The sequence below is a fragment of the Anabrus simplex genome, chromosome 1 (assembly GCF_040414725.1).
Source record: "Anabrus simplex isolate iqAnaSimp1 chromosome 1, ASM4041472v1, whole genome shotgun sequence".
NCBI lineage: Eukaryota > Metazoa > Arthropoda > Insecta > Orthoptera > Tettigoniidae > Anabrus > Anabrus simplex.
The window spans coordinates 480,805,456-480,824,973 of NC_090265.1; the positions used below are offsets into that span (position 1 = coordinate 480,805,456).

Sequence of the window (19,518 nt, forward strand, 5' to 3'; positions counted from 1 at the left end):
CCAATATCAGGCATAATAGCTGATATATATATGGATTACTTAGAACACCAAGAAATTAAAAAAATAGAAAATATCATCTATTGGTGCAGGTTTGTCGATGATGCATTTATAATAATGGACAATAGACATACTAATGAAAACATAATCCTAGAACAACTAAATAGAATAGATCCCCACATTAAATTTACCATGGACACTGAACACAACAATACCATAAACTACTTAGACATATCCATAACCAGACATAACAACCACCTAACATACAATATATATAGAAAACCTACCCACACATCTAATACAATAAAGATAGACTCCACCCACCCACAAGCCCATAAAAGAGCTGCATACTATAGTATGATTCATAGAGCATACAACATTCCACTTTCAAAGGAAAATCTAAATAAAGAACTAAACACAATCCATGAAATAGCAAAACAAAACGGATATAAAAGAGAAATGATAAACCGGATCATCAATAAAGTCAAAAACCAACCTAAAACCAAGCTAACCAGAATCACTAAAAATAAAAAAGAATATGCACTGTTTACTTACAACAATAACCATATACATCCCATAACAAATATCTTCAAAAAACAAGGCCTAAAAATAGCATATAAAATGGCACGCAATAACACCAACATACTATACAATTCCAAATCAGTTAATAACATAAATAAATATAATCACTCAGGAGTCTATCGCCTAAAATGCAACGACTGCCGAGCCAGCTATATAGGACTTACCGGTAGAAGTTTTTTAATACGATATAATGAACATGTAAACGCCGTCAAACACAGACATTTCTCAGCTATGGGTCAGCATATTGACGATCAAAAACATAATTTCACGGACATTAAGAACGACATGCAAATCCTTAATATGAATCCAAAAAGTCCCTTGCTCAGTATAATAGAAGAATTTTACATAAATTTAGACAAATACGTGAATCCAAACTCCAACCTAAATGAAAGTATAGACAGAAACAATATTCTTTTTCATGCAGTAATTCCCTTATTAAAAGATTTCTATATCAAAAGAATAAGCAAACAAAAATCGATATGTTCAAATCAACCGCCCCAAAACCCTCTCCCCTCCAACCCTACTCCCATCACTAACACTCCACCCATCCCCCCAAACCTCCCCTCTACCGCCGCTAACTACAATCTCAGAGCTACACGTATCAGATCCCAACAGGCAGCTACAAAGAACGCACGGTTCCAACACTTTACGTAAGTAAAACGACATACGATTCACTATTACACTTTCTATCCACAACATTATCACACTATTATTTCTATTTCCAGACACTCCACCTTGTTTTTTACAACATATAAGCTTCCAGAACAAATCAACGTGCACCAAGACGCATAACTTTCAACATATTTGACTAATGCCACCAACTATAAACATCGCGACTACGGAAGAAAACATGCTCCATTAACATTTCTAATAACTCCAACATCTGTAGCCGCCAATAATATCTCCAGATAAATAAACAGCATTACCTGATCTGCAGCGGATCATTATAATACCAATTGTCTCTACATATAATATTTTTATGGATCCATTTTGTTGGAACACTATATATACAAACCTCATTTATTCCAAATCAGTGTACATGTTGTACCGCACATAAACAACATCAATGTAATGTATTTTTAACTAGACATGTGTGGCATACATACCACTGTTTTTGACTATATGCCCATTTTAACAACATTTTAATGTCTACATTAGCAAATATTTTTATTCAAATTTTAACTTCATACTAAGTTTCAATCAGAAGTAATGGGCCTTACAAACTGAATTTAGCATCTAGGATGTATGCAAGTAAGGTGTTGCATTGATACCTCAATCAGAAATGTTCAAGCCAGTGTTCTGTACTTTCATGTGACTAATCAATAGCTAATTGTGTACATAGTTGAACTTGCCACTGTTGAGTTACACAAACATATGTGTGTTCCATATTATATAACCTAAAATTGGATGGTAGTAGCAGTAAGGTGATATGTGTCTTCATGAACGATGCACACTAGTCATGCATTAGACATACCAACATTAATGATCAGTCTAAATTAGTCTAAACTTTTACCACTATATGTGATGTTTTTATGAACAATACAATTTTTAATGCATGTCAACTGAGGATGACCCCCTAGGGGTCGAAACTAGTCTTGACTATTTTACTATATTTACCTGCTTAATGTAAAATAAATTTGTATTGATAAGGTGGAGATTTGTATATATATTGTTTTTCTGTAAAGTAATATCCATCAATACGGAAATGAAACTTATAAATAACAGTGTATGCTGTGGCACTCAGATAGGAACATCTGGACCTGGCAAATGACTAGCGAATGGTATTTACCAGTGTGTTGTGACAAAAGTGAAATTCGGTGAATGGTGTGATGGTCTGTGGCTGTTTTTCCTGGTTTAGGCTCAGATCATTATTTCTGCTCAATGGCACAATGAATTCAGGCGTTTATGACAACATGTTAGACAATAGTATGCTTCCCACACTATGACAGAAGTTTGGAAATGGACCTTTTCTGTATCAGCATAATAATGCTCCTGTCCAGAAAGCAACAACCACTACATTATGGTTAAAAGAAAATCAAGTGGGTAATAAGGAATGCCCTGCTTAAATCCCTGATCTGAACCCTGTCAAATATATTTAGGATTAAATAGGATGTTGGTTGCATGCCAGATCAATCCACCCAACATTATTCACCATGCTTCAAGAAGCAAATTCCACCTTCAATGTATCAGAACTTAGAGGAAAGCCTTCCATGAGCGTAGGGAAAGGAGGTCCTAACACAATTAGTTACAATGATGATGTCTTTAGAATTAAAAACATGGTATGTCTGCAGACATTTGGCTACATAGTGTAAGTGTGTCAATTGTAGGACTCTAGCCCTTATCTTGTAAGCTAGGAAGTTCATGCTGCATATTTTGAAAGAGAGGCTTCACAATTGTTTACTTGCTTAGGAAATTAACCCAGAGCGAACTGGATTTATCAAAGGAAAAGGCACTAGAGGACAACTACTAAACATTCAACAACTAATTGGAAAAAACAGACAATTTCACCTTACGTTAATCATCTGCTTTTCAGACTGCAGTAAGGCCTAGGGTGTATTTCATTTTCAAGCCCTTCAAGGCCCTTCCCTTTCTCTTGATGATAGATTCATTTTTTGACGTGTCAGACTTCTTCTTTTTTACGCCCCCCCCCCCCCAATTAGTGTTAATCCTTTGTGGTCCAATACCAGACGCAAGCCAATATTGTTAACTTTCCGTTCTGGTCCTATGTCGTACGTAGTTCAACACAACCTTAAGGCTATATATTTCATATACTGGAGCTAAAATGGCACAGAGTTTTATGCAGCATAAGGACTGGGCTTGTTGCTGTTACTGTGGTATTTATATTTTTGATGAACATGGTGTCCACCAGTCACAGCATAGAACCTGGTGATATTTATAAACAGTTGTGTGACAGTGGTGATATTGATGTTGATTTGTTGATGGATTCTTGAAGTGCCATTAGTGTTCTCGAATCCGAAATCTATTTTCTGAGAAAATTGAGGTAGTCCTACTACAGGAAAGAAGCCAGTAGCTTTGATGAACAATTTTCCCTTATATAATTTGCAGCAAAAGGCAGAAAATTAGTCTGAAATGAGTCACAAGTCTTTCAGGGATCAAATTATTATGGGGCTTATGAGTTAGGAACCAAAATGCCTGTAAGCGGGGCCAGCAGAGCAGCTGTGACAAAGAATTTAGACTGAATGAGAAGCTACATATCAGATACTTGGGAGGACAAAAACAAATAAGGATTGTGCCATGTGTTACGACAACAAGGTAAAAGAAGGCAGAAAGGAAATGTCAATATATGACACTAATTTATTGTGAGACCTGTCAAGGGAACCCAGGACTGCATCCAAACAAATGCTTCTGAAAGTACCTCACCGCTGATAGTTTTGTTAAGTTGATAGTATGACCTTCCAATGACATGTAATTACATGTCGGAGTCATTGAAGGTCATAAGTATGATAAATGCATATGGACGGCATGGAGGTAAAATAAACTGTTGATGCATGGCGAATTTATATATTCGTAAGATATGAGCCGACACAACTCGCGAATTGATAGTAGATCTTATGGAAGAGAATCGATAGATCAAGCTCAGAACCCCGTGGTATACATCGGACCGCGTGAAAAACAGTGTAGTCACAAGCGTGTATCAATAAATATTTGCAGTAACAGCTGAGAAGAAGATAGGCCAGACATTACATCTAGTATAACAGACGTCAAGGAGGCCATGATTTGAGCCGGAATTATATACAGTTAATTATCTAACAGGCGTGTGGTGTGACGTATTTCAAGTGGAGAAGAATAAACAATGGTAGCATGTGTTCCTTTGTGAATCTCTGTGATAACGTTTCCTCAATGTCAAAACCATATGTAAAGAAGTCAGGATCGTAGTTATGTAGTTTATGGAAAGCAGCCTCGTTATTATTATTGAAATAATGAAGTTTGAATTTGTTTTAATGTCAATTCTTGAGTAGTACAAAAAGGATCGTGAACAAATAGAGAGCTCAGCTCTTGTATGCGAATTAAAGCTCTTAAAAATTTAAGAAGTTGAGGCCGAAATAACGTTAACAAACTAAGTATAGCATTGAGCGATACAAATTTACACAGGCCAGTATTAATCTATAACAGTGGATTAATAAATCTGTACGAATTCGCTCTAACTATTCTGTTCAAGTTTCAGGTTGAACTCAAGATGTTGCCTATATTTGTGAATAAGAAAGTCCGTATAGAAGAGATGTCCGAGTAAACCAGTAGGATCCTGGTGGATCCACACTCTGCCGAAATGGACGAGATGGCTGAAAAAATAACCTGACTACCAATACCTATGGAGAAGCGAAGAAGTCAGATGAGTAGTCGAACCTTGCCCTTCTTGTTTACATGTAGATGCTTATAGTAGAAGTAGATTTTTTTTTAAATGTCACACAGGTGATGTAAAGTGAAATAACTTGAATGCTCTAACGTGCTAACGGTGTTGGTAACGTCATGTAATGCTACTGCGTATATTAGAATATCGTTTTCCGTTGGTGAATACTAGGGTTAGGCGATCTTTCCTGCGTTGTTTTCCGTGTTAGTGGAACAGCTATGAAGCGTGTGTGATCTTGAATGCCACAAGTAAGTTTTGATGTGCTGATGTGTGAGATATTTGAAGTGGTGATCTTATAATAATGTATAATTCCGCGGAGTGTTGTGATATGTTTAGTGGATCGATTCAGTGATGGTTGTATGAATAATAGTGAAGCTCTTCAAAGATATTTAGCTCATTTATGTAGGGAATGATGATTGTTCTCATTATGTGGTGGACATTGTGTGGCGTAAAATATGTAGGGTCATCTAAAGGTATAGTTGACGGTATAAGTAGAGAATGATTTATTGAGTGGTGAATTGCGGTAGTAATTTAATTCTTTGAGATGGCCAATGGTTAGGATAGTATTATTGAGAGGTATTTCCGCCGCGTATATTTGAGTTTATTGGATGAGCGTGTTTCGTAGCGTTTGTTGAATACTTTTCAAAGAGTTTGGTTAGGCATACGAGTTGACTCGAGGTTAATTTGGTATCATGGGTAGCGGAATGTATTTACGAATATACGAGTAGGATCTTCGACAAGCTACTCGAACGATAATTAGATTGTGAGATTATTGTCACCTGTACTGTAGATCAACTTGTGGTATTGCTAGATGTAGTAAGTTAGCGCTGTAGAAGTATTTTCAGCAGGATGGAGTGGAGCCGGTGCAACGCACATCGTCTGGCATTTGATAGTTTTCTTATATATGTCAGTAGTTAGTAGTGTATTTCAGGTGCAGCCACATGATGCCATTGGTTGGATGGAGACATGCAGTTAATTGATTATGGAACACTAATATTATTATGTATTTGATGGATTTTCGGTGTTTATCATGCGCTGTTAGAAAATTCAAGTTATTATTCAGTTAGTTAGGTAATTATAATGAAGTAATAAGAAAAGTAGAGCAGAGAGGACAGGTTCGTCTAGTAATACGTCAGAAATGAACAAACAAGATGAACAAATAGAGACTGAAATTGCTGATTTTTCATTATATTAATTTATATTTATTTAAATGAATCAGTGTTGTGTAACGATGAGATTTTAACTTAATGACTGACAATTATTTTTCAAGATGGACTTGATTCTTTTAATACAGTGCGATAGAGATGCACAAAGATAATTTTTTTTTTTTTGTTGCATATACAGTTGTTCAATTGTAGTCAGTTAATTTCATTTTATTAAAATTATTATACTTCCAATTTCTCATTGCAAATTTTCATTTATGTTTAATTTAAGTGAACTTATTATCTTGAAACTAATGTTAGATCATCATCAGACTAATTATTGATAGGATGTGACGGCTTTCTTTCCGAAGGGCCGTGCCCTGAGTGGAGGATCATGTAAACCACTGAATTCTAGTCGAGCGTATCATGAAATTTATTATCATCTCCGAATTAGGCGTCCCACGAACGGTCACATAGTTTAATATTTATAGTTTTTGGCTACCCAACAGCGGGGCCTGAAAAGGAAGCAACGGGATATGATAGCAAATGTTCAGTTAGGGAAATGAGAAATTGGAAGGTTGTGTCGGTTAATCAAAGATCAGATTGTTTGTTCATTCATGTTTATTGCGGTAGCTATCAGTCATTTCGGTACGGGTTCGGGTCCATCAGGGCCTAAATAGTCAACTGATATACTTATCGGATAGCGAGTAGAGTTAGGTAGGTGACATTTGAGGAACGGTAGGAGAATTTACTGTTCGGTTACCATAACATTAATAATGGCGTCGTTGGCACTGTTAGAAGAACTGGCAGGAAGGGTAACGAAAGCGCAAGAATCACAGGAAGTCGCTCTAAAAGAAATGAGAGAATCGCAAGAAACATCGGCGAAAGAAATGAGAGAATTGCAAGAGACAACGGCAAAAGAAATAAGAGAAGCACAGGAAACAATGGCAATGGAAATGAGAAAAGAGAACCAGGAAAGGCAGGAGGCGACCAACAGAGAAATCAGGGAGAACCAACGGATCGTTTGTGAAATAGTCCAGCAGAATTCGAACGTAATGCAAGAAGAAATGCTAGCACTGGGGTCACGAATGTCCGAGATACAGGCTGACATACTAGAGGACATGAAAAATTTGAGGAATGAAGTTACAACGGTCATAAACGAAAACAGGAAAGAAGTCAATGAAATGTTCGCCGAACTTAAGGTGAACGTGAACGATATCCAAGCACAGGTTGACCGCGATCTAAATGAGTTAAAGGAGGAAGTAGTAATTATACAAGGAAAGATCGTTGAATGGAGCACCAGCTGGGAAGACAAGTTCAAAAAGATATCTGAAGATGTTGAGGAAGTTAACAGAGGTGTTCATGAGGAGATGAACACACCAAAAGAAGACATCAGTAGCAAGTTCCAGTTGATCATCGACGAATCAGATAAAAACCGAACACTGACTGGTCAGCAAATAAAGAAATTGAGCGATGAGCTTGAGAACGTACGAAAGGACATTCAAAACATGAAAATTGACAGCGAAACAACGAAGAGGCTTGTACTGACCACTTTAGAGAAATCATCGTCAACGGATAACGAAAGGAAGACCGAAATAGATTGCCAATTTGAGATTCCAATATGCAATACTGATGGTAGCGAGAACAGCGTCATGCATACCGGGAATGGTACCCAGATAATTAATGTGATTCGCACTAATGAGGATAGACCGAAGAAGTTTACTGGGAACATTAAGTCTGGAATGACTCCTCGAGGTTTTATCCGAGAAATTGAAGAGTATTTCCGTGAGGCGAAGATAATGCCTGAAAGACAACTCAAAGCGGTAGAACGTCACCTGGACGGAGCGCCGCTGATATGGTTTAAGGCATTCAGATATGTTTTCGAGAATTATACTGGTTTTAAACAGGCGTTTTTAGAGAGATTTTGGGGAATTGACGTTCAACAGAATGTTAGGTTGGAGTTATACTCAAAAAAATACTCTCTCGGTGGACCAAGCTGCTTTTCAGATTACTTTACTATGCAATTCCACCGTCTAAAAGAGTTAGATTCACCGCCAACAGAACTAGAAATGGTACGAGCTATAATTAAACAATTTCCGCCTGACGTTCAGCGATTGTTAACTGCAGCAAATGTACAATCTGCAGTACATGCTGAAGCAGTACTAAGACAACTTGACAGTACGAATACGCAGGTTGGAAACCGAATAATAAGACACGTAGAGCCATCGGTGAATGTCGCTACACCAGTGGAACGGTTGTTGGAGTGGGAGCAGCTTTATTCCAGGAAGATGAAGGCGGGAATAGTGAGAAGACATACCTAGCATTCGTGAGTCGAAAGCTGCGCTCCCATGAGACAAAATAAACCGCAACAGAATTAGAGATTTTTTTTTTTGCTAGGGGCTTTACGTCGCACCGACACAGACAGGTCTTATGGCGACGATGGGATAGGAAAGGCCTAGGAGTTGGAAGGAAGCGGCCGTGGCCTTAATTAAGGTACAGCCCCAGCATTTGCCTGGTGTGAAAATGGGAAACCACGGAAAACCATTTTCAGAGCTGCCGATAGTGGGATTCGAACCTACTATCTCCCGGATGCAAGCTCACAGCCGCACGCCTCTACGCGCACGGCTAACTCGCCCGGTGAATTAGAGATGTTAGCAATCATTTATGCTTTACAATCATGGAAGAAGATTATTTATGGGTACCCAATCATTCTGAGAACTGATCATAAGGCTCTGACGTTTGTACTAAAATCATCTTTATCTAGTGAAAGGGTCTCTAGATGGGCATTATATGCACAACAGTTTGACCTAAAATAGAGTATTGCCCTGGGAAGTCAAATGTATTAGCCGATAGTTTGAGCAGGAATCCTCCGGAAGGTGTACGAGAAATGAATGTCATAGAAATAACAGCTGAGGACGAGGAATGCCTCCAAGATCTGAAACGTTTATCAGAGTTCCAGATGAATGACCGATGTTTAAGATCAATAATTGAAGTGTCAAAGAGTCGATGATAGGCCAGATAATCATGGAGTGAATACGCTAACGGCCGAGTACGTCTACAATAACAATTTGCTATATAAATTTATAGATAAGGAGAAGAAGAAATTAAGGGTAGTCGTCCCACATAAACTGAGATGCAAATTACGGTAATATGGTACGTACACCGTATGATTGCTCACGGTGGAGTTGATAAATTGACAGCTACAATTGGTGAGACGTTCACGTGGGTTGGATTGAGAAGACATGTTAGGAAAATAATTAGAACATGTGACATCTGTCAGCGTGTGAAGCACAGCTCAATATTATTGTACCAACAGCCAATTCCTATAATACCAGATAACCCCAGAGAAATTTTCGCAATGGATTTATATGGTGTGTTACCAGTCAGTAAACGAGGTAACCGGTTCATCTTGGTGACCCTAGATCTCATGTCGAAGTTTGTATCGTTACAACCAATCAGGAAGGCTAACTCGAAATCCATCATCAGAGCGTTAGAAAGACAGGTTATACCGGAAATGGGAAAGCCGAGTTGCGTAATCACTGATCACGGGACTCAATTTACATCTAAAGAGTTTGCTGAGGCGCTTGCAAGGATGAACATTCAACACAGGTTTAGTTCGATTAGGCATCCAGAGTCGAACGCTGCAGAGAGGATTATGCGGGAAATCTCCAAGCACTGCAGAATTTTCTGCCCGGAACGTCATTGGACATGGGCGACATACTTAACAACGATCGCAGAATACATGAATAATACTTGGCATGAGTCAATTGACAACATTCCCAGCATACTTCATCTAAATCGTCATCCTCGGCGTCCTTGGAATGATATTATCCCAAGACCTGTAGATGAAGTGCCTGAAGCTGAAGATAACGTTCGACGAGCAAAGTTACGCATGGTAATACAAGTGGAGAAAAGAGCGAAGAAAATGAGATATAGGAAGTTCCGGAAACCACTGGAGATTGGGACCTATGATTTAATTAAAAAGCCTGCTGTTTCCGATCCCAAAGCAAGATTTTTCTCGAAGTTTGCCCACCTATACATTGGACCATTTAAGATCGTAGAAGATTTAGGCAATAACGCCTATAGGATTCAAAGTATGGACTCAAAGAACATGTCAATATACAATTCTGCCAATTTGCGACAGTATTACTTTCCTATCACCAGAGAAGAAGAGGAAACTAATCTCGTTTTTGAAGATGGTACGACGGACGACGAACTGAGTGAAGACAATCCTATGGACGGAGAAGAAGACACCTGTTAAGTTTTGCAATGGATACCGCTAAGATAAGGATGACGAGCTAATAGAAGAATGGATAAGTTCTGATCTGGAAGATAAGTGCGAGTTGTTCGGTCATTAAGTTAGAATTTGGTAACATTAGAGGAAAAAGAAAAAGGAATTTTTTTTTATTCAGAATTACATGATAAGAAATTTCTCCCTATGTTCAAAATTTCCTCTCCAAGTAAGGGGGGAATATGACCTTCCAATGACGTGTAATTACATGTCAGGGAGTCATTGAAGGTCATACGTATGATAAATGCATATGGACGGCATGGAGGTAAAATAAACTGTTGATGCACGGCGAATTTATATATTCGTAAGATATGAGCCGACACAACTCGCGAATTGATAGTAGATCTTATGGAAGAGAATCGATAGATCAAGCTCAGAACCCCGTGGTATACATCGGACCGCGTGAAAAACAGTGTAGTCACAAGCGTGTATCAGTAAATATTTGCAGTAACAGCTGAGAAGAAGATAGGCCAGACATTACATCTAGTATAACAGACGTCAAGGAGGCCATGATTTGAGCCGGAATTATATACAGTTAATTATCTAACAGGCGTGTGGTGTGACGTATTTCAAGTGGAGAAGAATAAACAATGGTAGCATGTGTTCCTTTGTGAATCTCTGTGATAACGTTTCCTCAATGTCAAAACCATATGTAAAGAAGTCAGGATCGTAGTTATGTAGTTTATGGAAAGCAGCCTCGTTATTATTATTGAAATAATGAAGTTTGAATTTGTTTTAATGTCAATTCTTGAGTAGTACAAAAAGGATCGTGAACAAATAGCGAGCTCAGCTCTTGTATGCGAATTAAAGCTCTTAAAAATTTAAGAAGTTGAGGCCGAAATAACGTTAACAAACTAAGTATAGCATTGAGCGATACAAATTTACACAGGCCAGTATTAATCTATAACAGTGGATTAATAAATCTGTACGAATTCGCTCTAACTATTCTGTTCAAGTTTCAGGTTGAACTCAAGATGTTGCCTATATTTGTGAATAAGAAAGTCCGTATAGAAGAGATGTCCGAGTAAACCAGTAGGATCCTGGTGGATCCACACTCTGCCGAAATGGACGAGATGGCTGAAAAAATAACCTGACTACCAATACCTATGGAGAAGCGAAGAAGTCAGATGAGTAGTCGAACCTTGCCCTTCTTGTTTACTTGTAGATGCTTATAGTAGAAGTAGATTTTTTTTTAAATGTCACACAGGTGATGTAAAGTGAAATAACTTGAATGCTCTAACGTGCTAACGGTGTTGGTAACGTCATGTAATGCTACTGCGTATATTAGAATATCGTTTTCCGTTGGTGAATACTAGGGTTAGGCGATCTTTCCTGCGTTGTTTTCCGTGTTAGTGGAACAGCTATGAAGCGTGTGTGATCTTGAATGCCACAGGTAAGTTTTGATGTGCTGATGTGTGAGATATTTGAAGTGGTGATCTTATAATAATGTATAATTCCGCGGAGTGTTGTGATATGTTTAGTGGATCGATTCAGTGATGGTTGTATGAATAATAGTGAAGCTCTTCAAAGATATTTAGCTCATTTATGTAGGGAATGATGATTGTTCTCATTATGTGGTGGACATTGTGTGGCGTAAAATATGTAGGGTCATCTAAAGGTATAGTTGACGGTATAAGTAGAGAATGATTTATTGAGTGGTGAATTGCGGTAGTAATTTAATTCTTTGAGATGGCCAATGGTTAGGATAGTATTATTGAGAGGTATTTCCGCCGCGTATATTTGAGTTTATTGGATGAGCGTGTTTCGTAGCGTTTGTTGAATACTTTTCAAAGAGTTTGGTTAGGCATACGAGCTGACTCGAGGTTAATTTGGTATCATGGGTAGCGGAATGTATTTACGAATATACGAGTAGGATCTTCGACAAGCTACTCGAACGATAATTAGATTGTGAGATTATTGTCACCTGTACTGTAGATCAACTTGTGGTATTGCTAGATGTAGTAAGTTAGCGCTGTAGAAGTATTTTCAGCAGGATGGAGTGGAGCCGGTGCAACGCACATCGTCTGGCATTTGATAGTTTTCTTATATATGTCAGTAGTTAGTAGTGTATTTCAGGTGCAGCCACATGATGCCATTGGTTGGATGGAGACATGCAGTTAATTGATTATGGAACACTAATATTATTATGTATTTGATGGATTTTCGGTGTTTATCATGCGCTGTTAGAAAATTCAAGTTATTATTCAGTTAGTTAGGTAATTATAATGAAGTAATAAGAAAAGTAGAGCAGGGAGGACAGGTTCGTCTAGTAATACGTCAGAAATGAACAAACAAGATGAACGAATAGAGACTGAAATTGCTGATTTTCCATTATATTAATTTATATTTATTTAAATGAATCAGTGTTGTGTAACGATGAGATTTTAACTTAATGACTGACAATTATTTTTCAAGATGGACTTGATTCTTTTAATACAGTGCGATAGAGATGCACAAAGATAATTTATTTTTTTTGTTGCATATACAGTTGTTCAATTGTAGTCAGTTAATTTCATTTTATTAAAATTATTATACTTCCAATTTCTCACTGCAAATTTTCATTTATGCTTAATTTAAGTGAACTTATTATCTTGAAACTGATGTTAGATTATCATCAGACTAATTATTGATAGGATGTGACCGCTTTCTTTCCGAAGGGCCATGCCCTGAGTGGAGGATCATGTAAACCACTGAATTCTAGTCGAGCGTATCATGAAATTTATTATCATCTCCGAATTAGGCATCCCACGAACGGTCGCAATAGTTAATAAAAGAAATGTGCAGTTCATATCTTTAATGTAAGAATTCAGTTTTCTTCTCATGTGAGCATTTGCTTCCCATAATAATTGCTTAATATTAAATTGGACCTGTACAGGATGCAGGCAGAAATTAATTGGATCCCAAAGGGTTAGAAAGGATAGTTGCCCAGTTGTACTTAAAACAAAAATTACTACCACCACCACCAATGGATTGTTTATTGTTCATGCGAAACCGCACAGGCATTCATTGTAACAGTGATCACCATCTTAATACCAATATAAATGGTCTGTTATTGGACATTATAAATTTTTCAGCTAACTCATTTCTGGTTGCCAGCGCCTCGCCCCCATGTGCTAGGTTGGGTTCGTCAGTTGGTACCTAGCACACCTACCAAGACACATGGCTGGTGCATACCGTGGAGGCCACTGCGTATGCTAATTGAAGCCACCGGCAGTGCCAATGCACTATGAGAGACTTTGTCTCACTACCAAAAATTGATGCCTGCTCGGCCATTCCCTATGGGAATCAACGTCTATATCATCTGATGGCCATCTTGTCAGTCAGGGTGGCCGTAATACTTCTTCTGTACAGACACTCACCAGTGTTTCTGGGTAGCAATGGTGGAGCATGTCTGCAGAGGGAAACCTTTGCTTCCTATTGTATCCACCACTGATGATCTGCTATGTTCCAATTCTGTAGAAAACCCAGTCTCACTGTATGTCCACACTCAAAGGCACTTAATTACATGATAAGTGTTTGCTGTCATCTTCTTGACATTGCAGACATAAACTGAAATCCACACACTACCCCAATACAATCACACAAACACATAAAAAGGATGTAGGTATGCATGTTTTTGAGGCATTTCCATAGTATACAAAGGTCCTTCATATAGAACAGAAATTGCTGTGTGTCCATAGAACAATATACTGATAAGCAGTCCGCCTCTGTAGTGTGAACATTATCGTCATTAGCTGCCGTCTTCAGAGAGCCAAGTTTGATTCCTGATACTGCTAGAAATTTAAGATTGGCAGGAGGGCAGGAGTGGTTAAAAAGGTACATGTAGCATCTGTACATTTTTTAAAAGCATCAGTTCTAGTCTTCAGTAGGTAATAAATTTGCTGACAATGGAAATGTGAATCCAAGTGTAGGTGAGACAAAAATAAAATAATGAGAACAATTCAACATATAAATGAGAGAAAAAAATAATATTTGTAAATACCTGAATGGTTTCACTCCAGAATGAGTCAGCATGTGTATCTTGAGATTAGATTTATTCTGAAACATTTTTCCACAGCGGTCACAGGTACAAGCTCCTACGATGTCTTTGTGATGGACCTCCTTCATGTGGCGCTGAAGTGCAGCCCGTGAACCCAGCAGTTTCAAACATATCTTACACTGGAACTCGCGTAAGACTTCAGCCATGTCTGCCATTGATTAACCAAATTGAATAATCAAAATGTTATCAAATAGTAAATTATGATTATATATGCTACTTAAAAAAAATCTTTTACATTATGTACATTATCAGATGACCATTTTCATAACTACTTAAATGTATGAGCATGCAGTAATCAAACTACGGAAGATATCCAACCATGAGGATATGCTAAAACAGTACTATGTGACAATGATATTATAATATGAGAACAGAATGGCTGTTTAAAAAAAAAAGTTTTCATGAAAGCATCATGTGTAGAATACATTTTTTAAAGAACAAGTCAATACGAATATGTAAATGAGAAGTACTTGGGTAGTATAGTATCAAAAAACAACCTTGCAAAATACGAGGTGGAAAATCTAATTAGCAATGCAACTCAATTTTACCACAAGGTAAGACAACAGATGTGGAATAAACAAGTACCATTGAAAGCTAAGAAGACATTGTATAAATCCTATTATACACCCATCCTCATGTATAGCCTGGAAACTACCATGTTAAAGAAACAAAACAAATCAAAACTCATAGCTGCAGAAATTAAGTTCCTATGCACCATCATACAAAACACCAGCAAGGACAAGATCAAGAACAAAACAGTACGAGAGGAGGTGGGAAGAAGAGACTCTCTACTACAAAGGATCCAGAAGGCAAGACTGAAGTGGTTTGGCCATGTAAAGAGGATGAGAGCAAGAAGGACTACGAGAAGGGAATATGAGAGAGAAGTAAACGGCAAAAGACCAGTGGGGAGACCCAGAGGAAAAATGGACTGATCTAGTAAAGACAGATGTCAAGCAGAGAGGAGAAGATTGGTAGAAGGTTATTAGAGAACAGTAGTTCATAGACAGCCAAAAATGGATGGGGCTCATACACCATATCTGCACAACTGGAGATGGTCAACGATGATGGGAAATTTTATTTATAATAATTTTTATCTGTTTCAGTAATATTACATAACTATTTACAATGTGTTTAGAATTATTATTACTACCATTACTGTTTTGTTGTAATAGACAATTATTACTTGCCTGAACGGTGTACAAAATGCATAAATAGTTAAACAAAACATGTAATATATCAATAGTCTTATTTTTCACACTCTGAAGTTATACCAAACAATGGTTTATGGTAACTGCATAGTAAATGCTACAGTATATGGCTGTTGATAATGCTGCTCTTGTGTTGCTTTTGTTGAAGTAGGTCCTCCACAAACATGCATTCTACGTTAACAAAAATGACATCCCATGCTACCAAATTCACGGAAATATAAGAATGAAGCCATTTTTTTGCAGTGTTAACTCAGATAAAATAACTTACAAGATTTTCAATCTATCGAACATGATATATAACACTTAGAACTCCCTAACTGTAAAAAATGAACAATGGAGAATCAGAGAATAGGTAGACAAGCAACAACAAAAATAACTGCTAAACAGTAAAAATGGCAGAAGGAATTTTAAACGTCCGCACTAATTTCAAGACCTAACTAGATCGTCTTCTTTTTCTACAGCTTTTCCCACATCTGTGGGGTCACAGGTGCAAATTGGGTCACGGCCAGATGCCCTTCCTAACTCCAACCCTGTATGGAGGAATGTAATCACTATTGCATGTTTCTATGGTAGTTGGTGGTGTAGTGTGTAGTATGAATATGCAAAGGAAAGCGTTGGGATATACACAAACACCCAGTCCCCAGGTCAGAAGAATTAATGTGATGCAGTGACAATCCCCAACCCGGCCGGGAATTAAACCCGAGATCCTTTGAATCGTAGGCCTCAATGCTGACCACTCGGCCAATGAGTCGGACTTCAAGACTTAACTAGGTACTGGTACCTAAATGGTCTGAAATAGAAACGGTGCTGAGAAAGGAAAGATTGCTGCTGCCGCTATTACCACCACCACCACCACCACCACCACCACCACAATAATAATAATAATAATAATAATAATAATAATAATAATAATAATAATAATAATAATTTATTGAATAATAATAATAATAATAATAATAATAATAATAATAATAATAATAATAATAATAATAATAATAATTTATTGATGGCATGAAACCATGTTATATTAGATGTTCTTTTAACTAAGAAGACATTACGTACGGTATATGGGAGAAATTGGTGCTGAAATATGAAAGGATATTATTAGTATAGTACAGTATGTCAAATAAACAAAGTTTCTGTTATATTTTCTGGCAATTTTTGTTAGTAGAGAGTGTAAACGATTGAAAATATCAGTATCTAACTTATTCACACTTCTCATCATTCTCCCTATTGGACTGTGGTAGGTATAATTGTTTCTATGTAAGGTAGTTCCAAACAACTGATTAAATCTCATACATCTAGGAGGAACATAAATAGTGACTTTCGGCAATAATTCAGAGCATTCTATTTGCGTTAAGTAATTTTTGAATGCAACTAATATAAAAGTTTTCACATCTTTCCTACAGAGCTTTCTAATTCTTTATAATTTTTTTCTTTTTGGCTAGTTGTTTTTACGTCGCACTGACACAGATAGGTCTTATGGCGACGATTCTTTATAATTAATGTAGTCATATGATATAACAATTCTGTAAGAATAAATATGTAAAAATTTATGTTTTGCAGACTCGATTGCAGATGTGCTGAATTTCGTGAATCAACTGTCCTGCCTTCTTTCCAAGATTTCTTATCACTAATTGTCATAAAATCCTGTTTCCTGGCAGTTGAAAGATGTGAAAGAAATACAAGATTATTTTCTTCTTCATTGTGCTGGTGATTGGGTCGATATCTCGATAGACAGTTTCTTTAGGAAGGATACTCCAGGCTCCTTCGACTCAGTATTTTTTTATTTACGCAAGTTCTGATAATTCTTCTTTCAGTTTTGAGGAGCTGATCAGTTCTTTAATTTTTTTAAAATTTGGAACAGGGTTTCACAAGTGTAAGTGGCTTGTGGGAGAGTTACGGTTTTATAGATTTTTGAACTTCAATTATCATATTGAACAAATATTTTTAAAAATCCTTGCAAAATCTTGGCTGCATAACAAGGTATTATAGAGATTAATTCAATTTGCACACCTAAACAACTGTGTATAAATTTGGTATGTCTGTTATTGGAATATATTCAGCAAGATCTCAAAGCAGTTGGTTTCGAGATAGCAGATGCAGAGAACAAAAATAAAATTAACATTCTTCTTAGGACCCACAAATTTTCAGCAGAAATGACATCTGGAAGGGCTATAATAATTTCAGATGAACTGAGAAAATTCTAATTGGAACAAATGAAAAAGTACTGGGCAGATCACAAGAACCAAACAGTACAACCTACACAGAGAAAGTGAACTTGAAATGACTCAAGTGGTCCCATGTGGCCAGTAAAGTTAACAACAACAACAACAACAACAACAACAACAACAACAACAACAACAACAACAACAACAACAACAACAACAACAACAACAACAACAACAACAACAACAACAACAACAACAACAACAACAACAACAACAACAACAACAACAACAACAACAACAACAACAACAACAACAATAACAATAATAATAATAATAATAATAATAATAATAATAATAATAATTGTGATGGACTAGAATGTGTTGTACAACAATTTATCATTGTGTAAATCTTATTAAAAATGAATTTCGTCAACCTAAAGAAACATTTGTAGAAATCCAGGCATAGTTATTAGCTGTTAATGGATTACTGACCTCTCTCTTGATTTTAAGTCGATATTGCATGTCAAATAGTTCCATTTTAAATCAGCATATTCTGCTATCTAATCACTATTAAAACTGCCGTATGTTGTTGGAGTGGAATGTCCTATTGAAATTTACGCTATTTTATCTAGTAGAGTTGTATGTTAATATGGAACAGAAATGTCGTTAAAATGGTTTTTATGTGGTTCCAGATGACGACATCTAAAAAATTGAAAGTTAAAAACAAATTGACATAAATGAAAAGAGGAATAATATTATGAAAAAGGCTAAGGTGGTGATGGTTGTGTACTCTCTTCTGGTTGACCTGAGACTCCCATTGAAAGGAAAACGTGCCACTCGTCTGGCCTGTCAAAGGTTGACTGACTGCTAAGCAAGCGTGCAGCTGGTTGAGGGGAAGTGTTAAGAGGGGTGCAAGGAATGAAGTAGGAGGAGCTGCATTCTGTTGAGCATTACACCCGTTGGTAGTTATTCATTAGACTTTTTAAATATATTAAGTAGTTCTTCAAAATAGGACATTGGTTCATTTGGGAATTTCATTTGATCTACTACTGTGATTATTTCTTTGATCTAGAAATATATGACTGAGCAAGTTGGCTGTGCAGTTAGGGTCGCACAGCTGTAAGCTTGCTTTCGGGAGATAGTAGGTTCGAACCTCACTGTCGATAGCCCTCAACAAGGTTTTCCTTGGTTTTTCCATTTTCACACCGAGCAGATGCTAGGGCTTTACCACAATTAAAGCCACGACCGCTTCCTTTCCACTCCTAGCCCTTTCCCATACCATTGTTGCCATAAGACCTATCTGTGTTCGTGGGATGTAAAGCAATTTGTAGTAATGTATGCATGTTTTTGTACATATTCAGTAAATTTCTATAACTTGATTGATGGAAGTAAAACTATGATTGCAACCAATCTTATGTTCGTTCATGTTTCTTTGTTCTGTTGTATTTTTTGACATTTATCTGCTCTTGATTATTTATGTAACAATTCCTTCCTGGTTGGTGTATGTAGCTGGAGGTACAATATGTTCATTTGAATTTATAAATACCTCAATCTGAATATCTGTCATTGTTAATGGTGTGGGTGTTGTAAAATATTTTAGAATTAGTGTTATTTATTTTGAAAGCTATGGTAAAGTTTTGTTTAAAAAAAAATATTGATAAGTGGCAAAATTTTATTATTGTTGTACAAATGTAAGAAATTTCTTTCCTTCTTTTGAAT

At 36.9% G+C, this 19,518-nt stretch overlaps 1 protein-coding gene across 1 annotated transcript in view; it reads right to left on the reverse strand.

Moving 5' to 3' along the window:
- Positions 1 to 19,518, reverse strand: part of LOC136873995 (uncharacterized) — a 270,477-nt gene that overhangs the window by 71,421 nt on the left and 179,538 nt on the right. Inside the window, exon 10 of the mRNA XM_068227561.1 lies at positions 14,364 to 14,568. Coding sequence (XP_068083662.1) covers positions 14,364 to 14,568 — 205 coding nt within the window. The remainder of the gene's footprint in view (positions 1 to 14,363; positions 14,569 to 19,518) is intronic.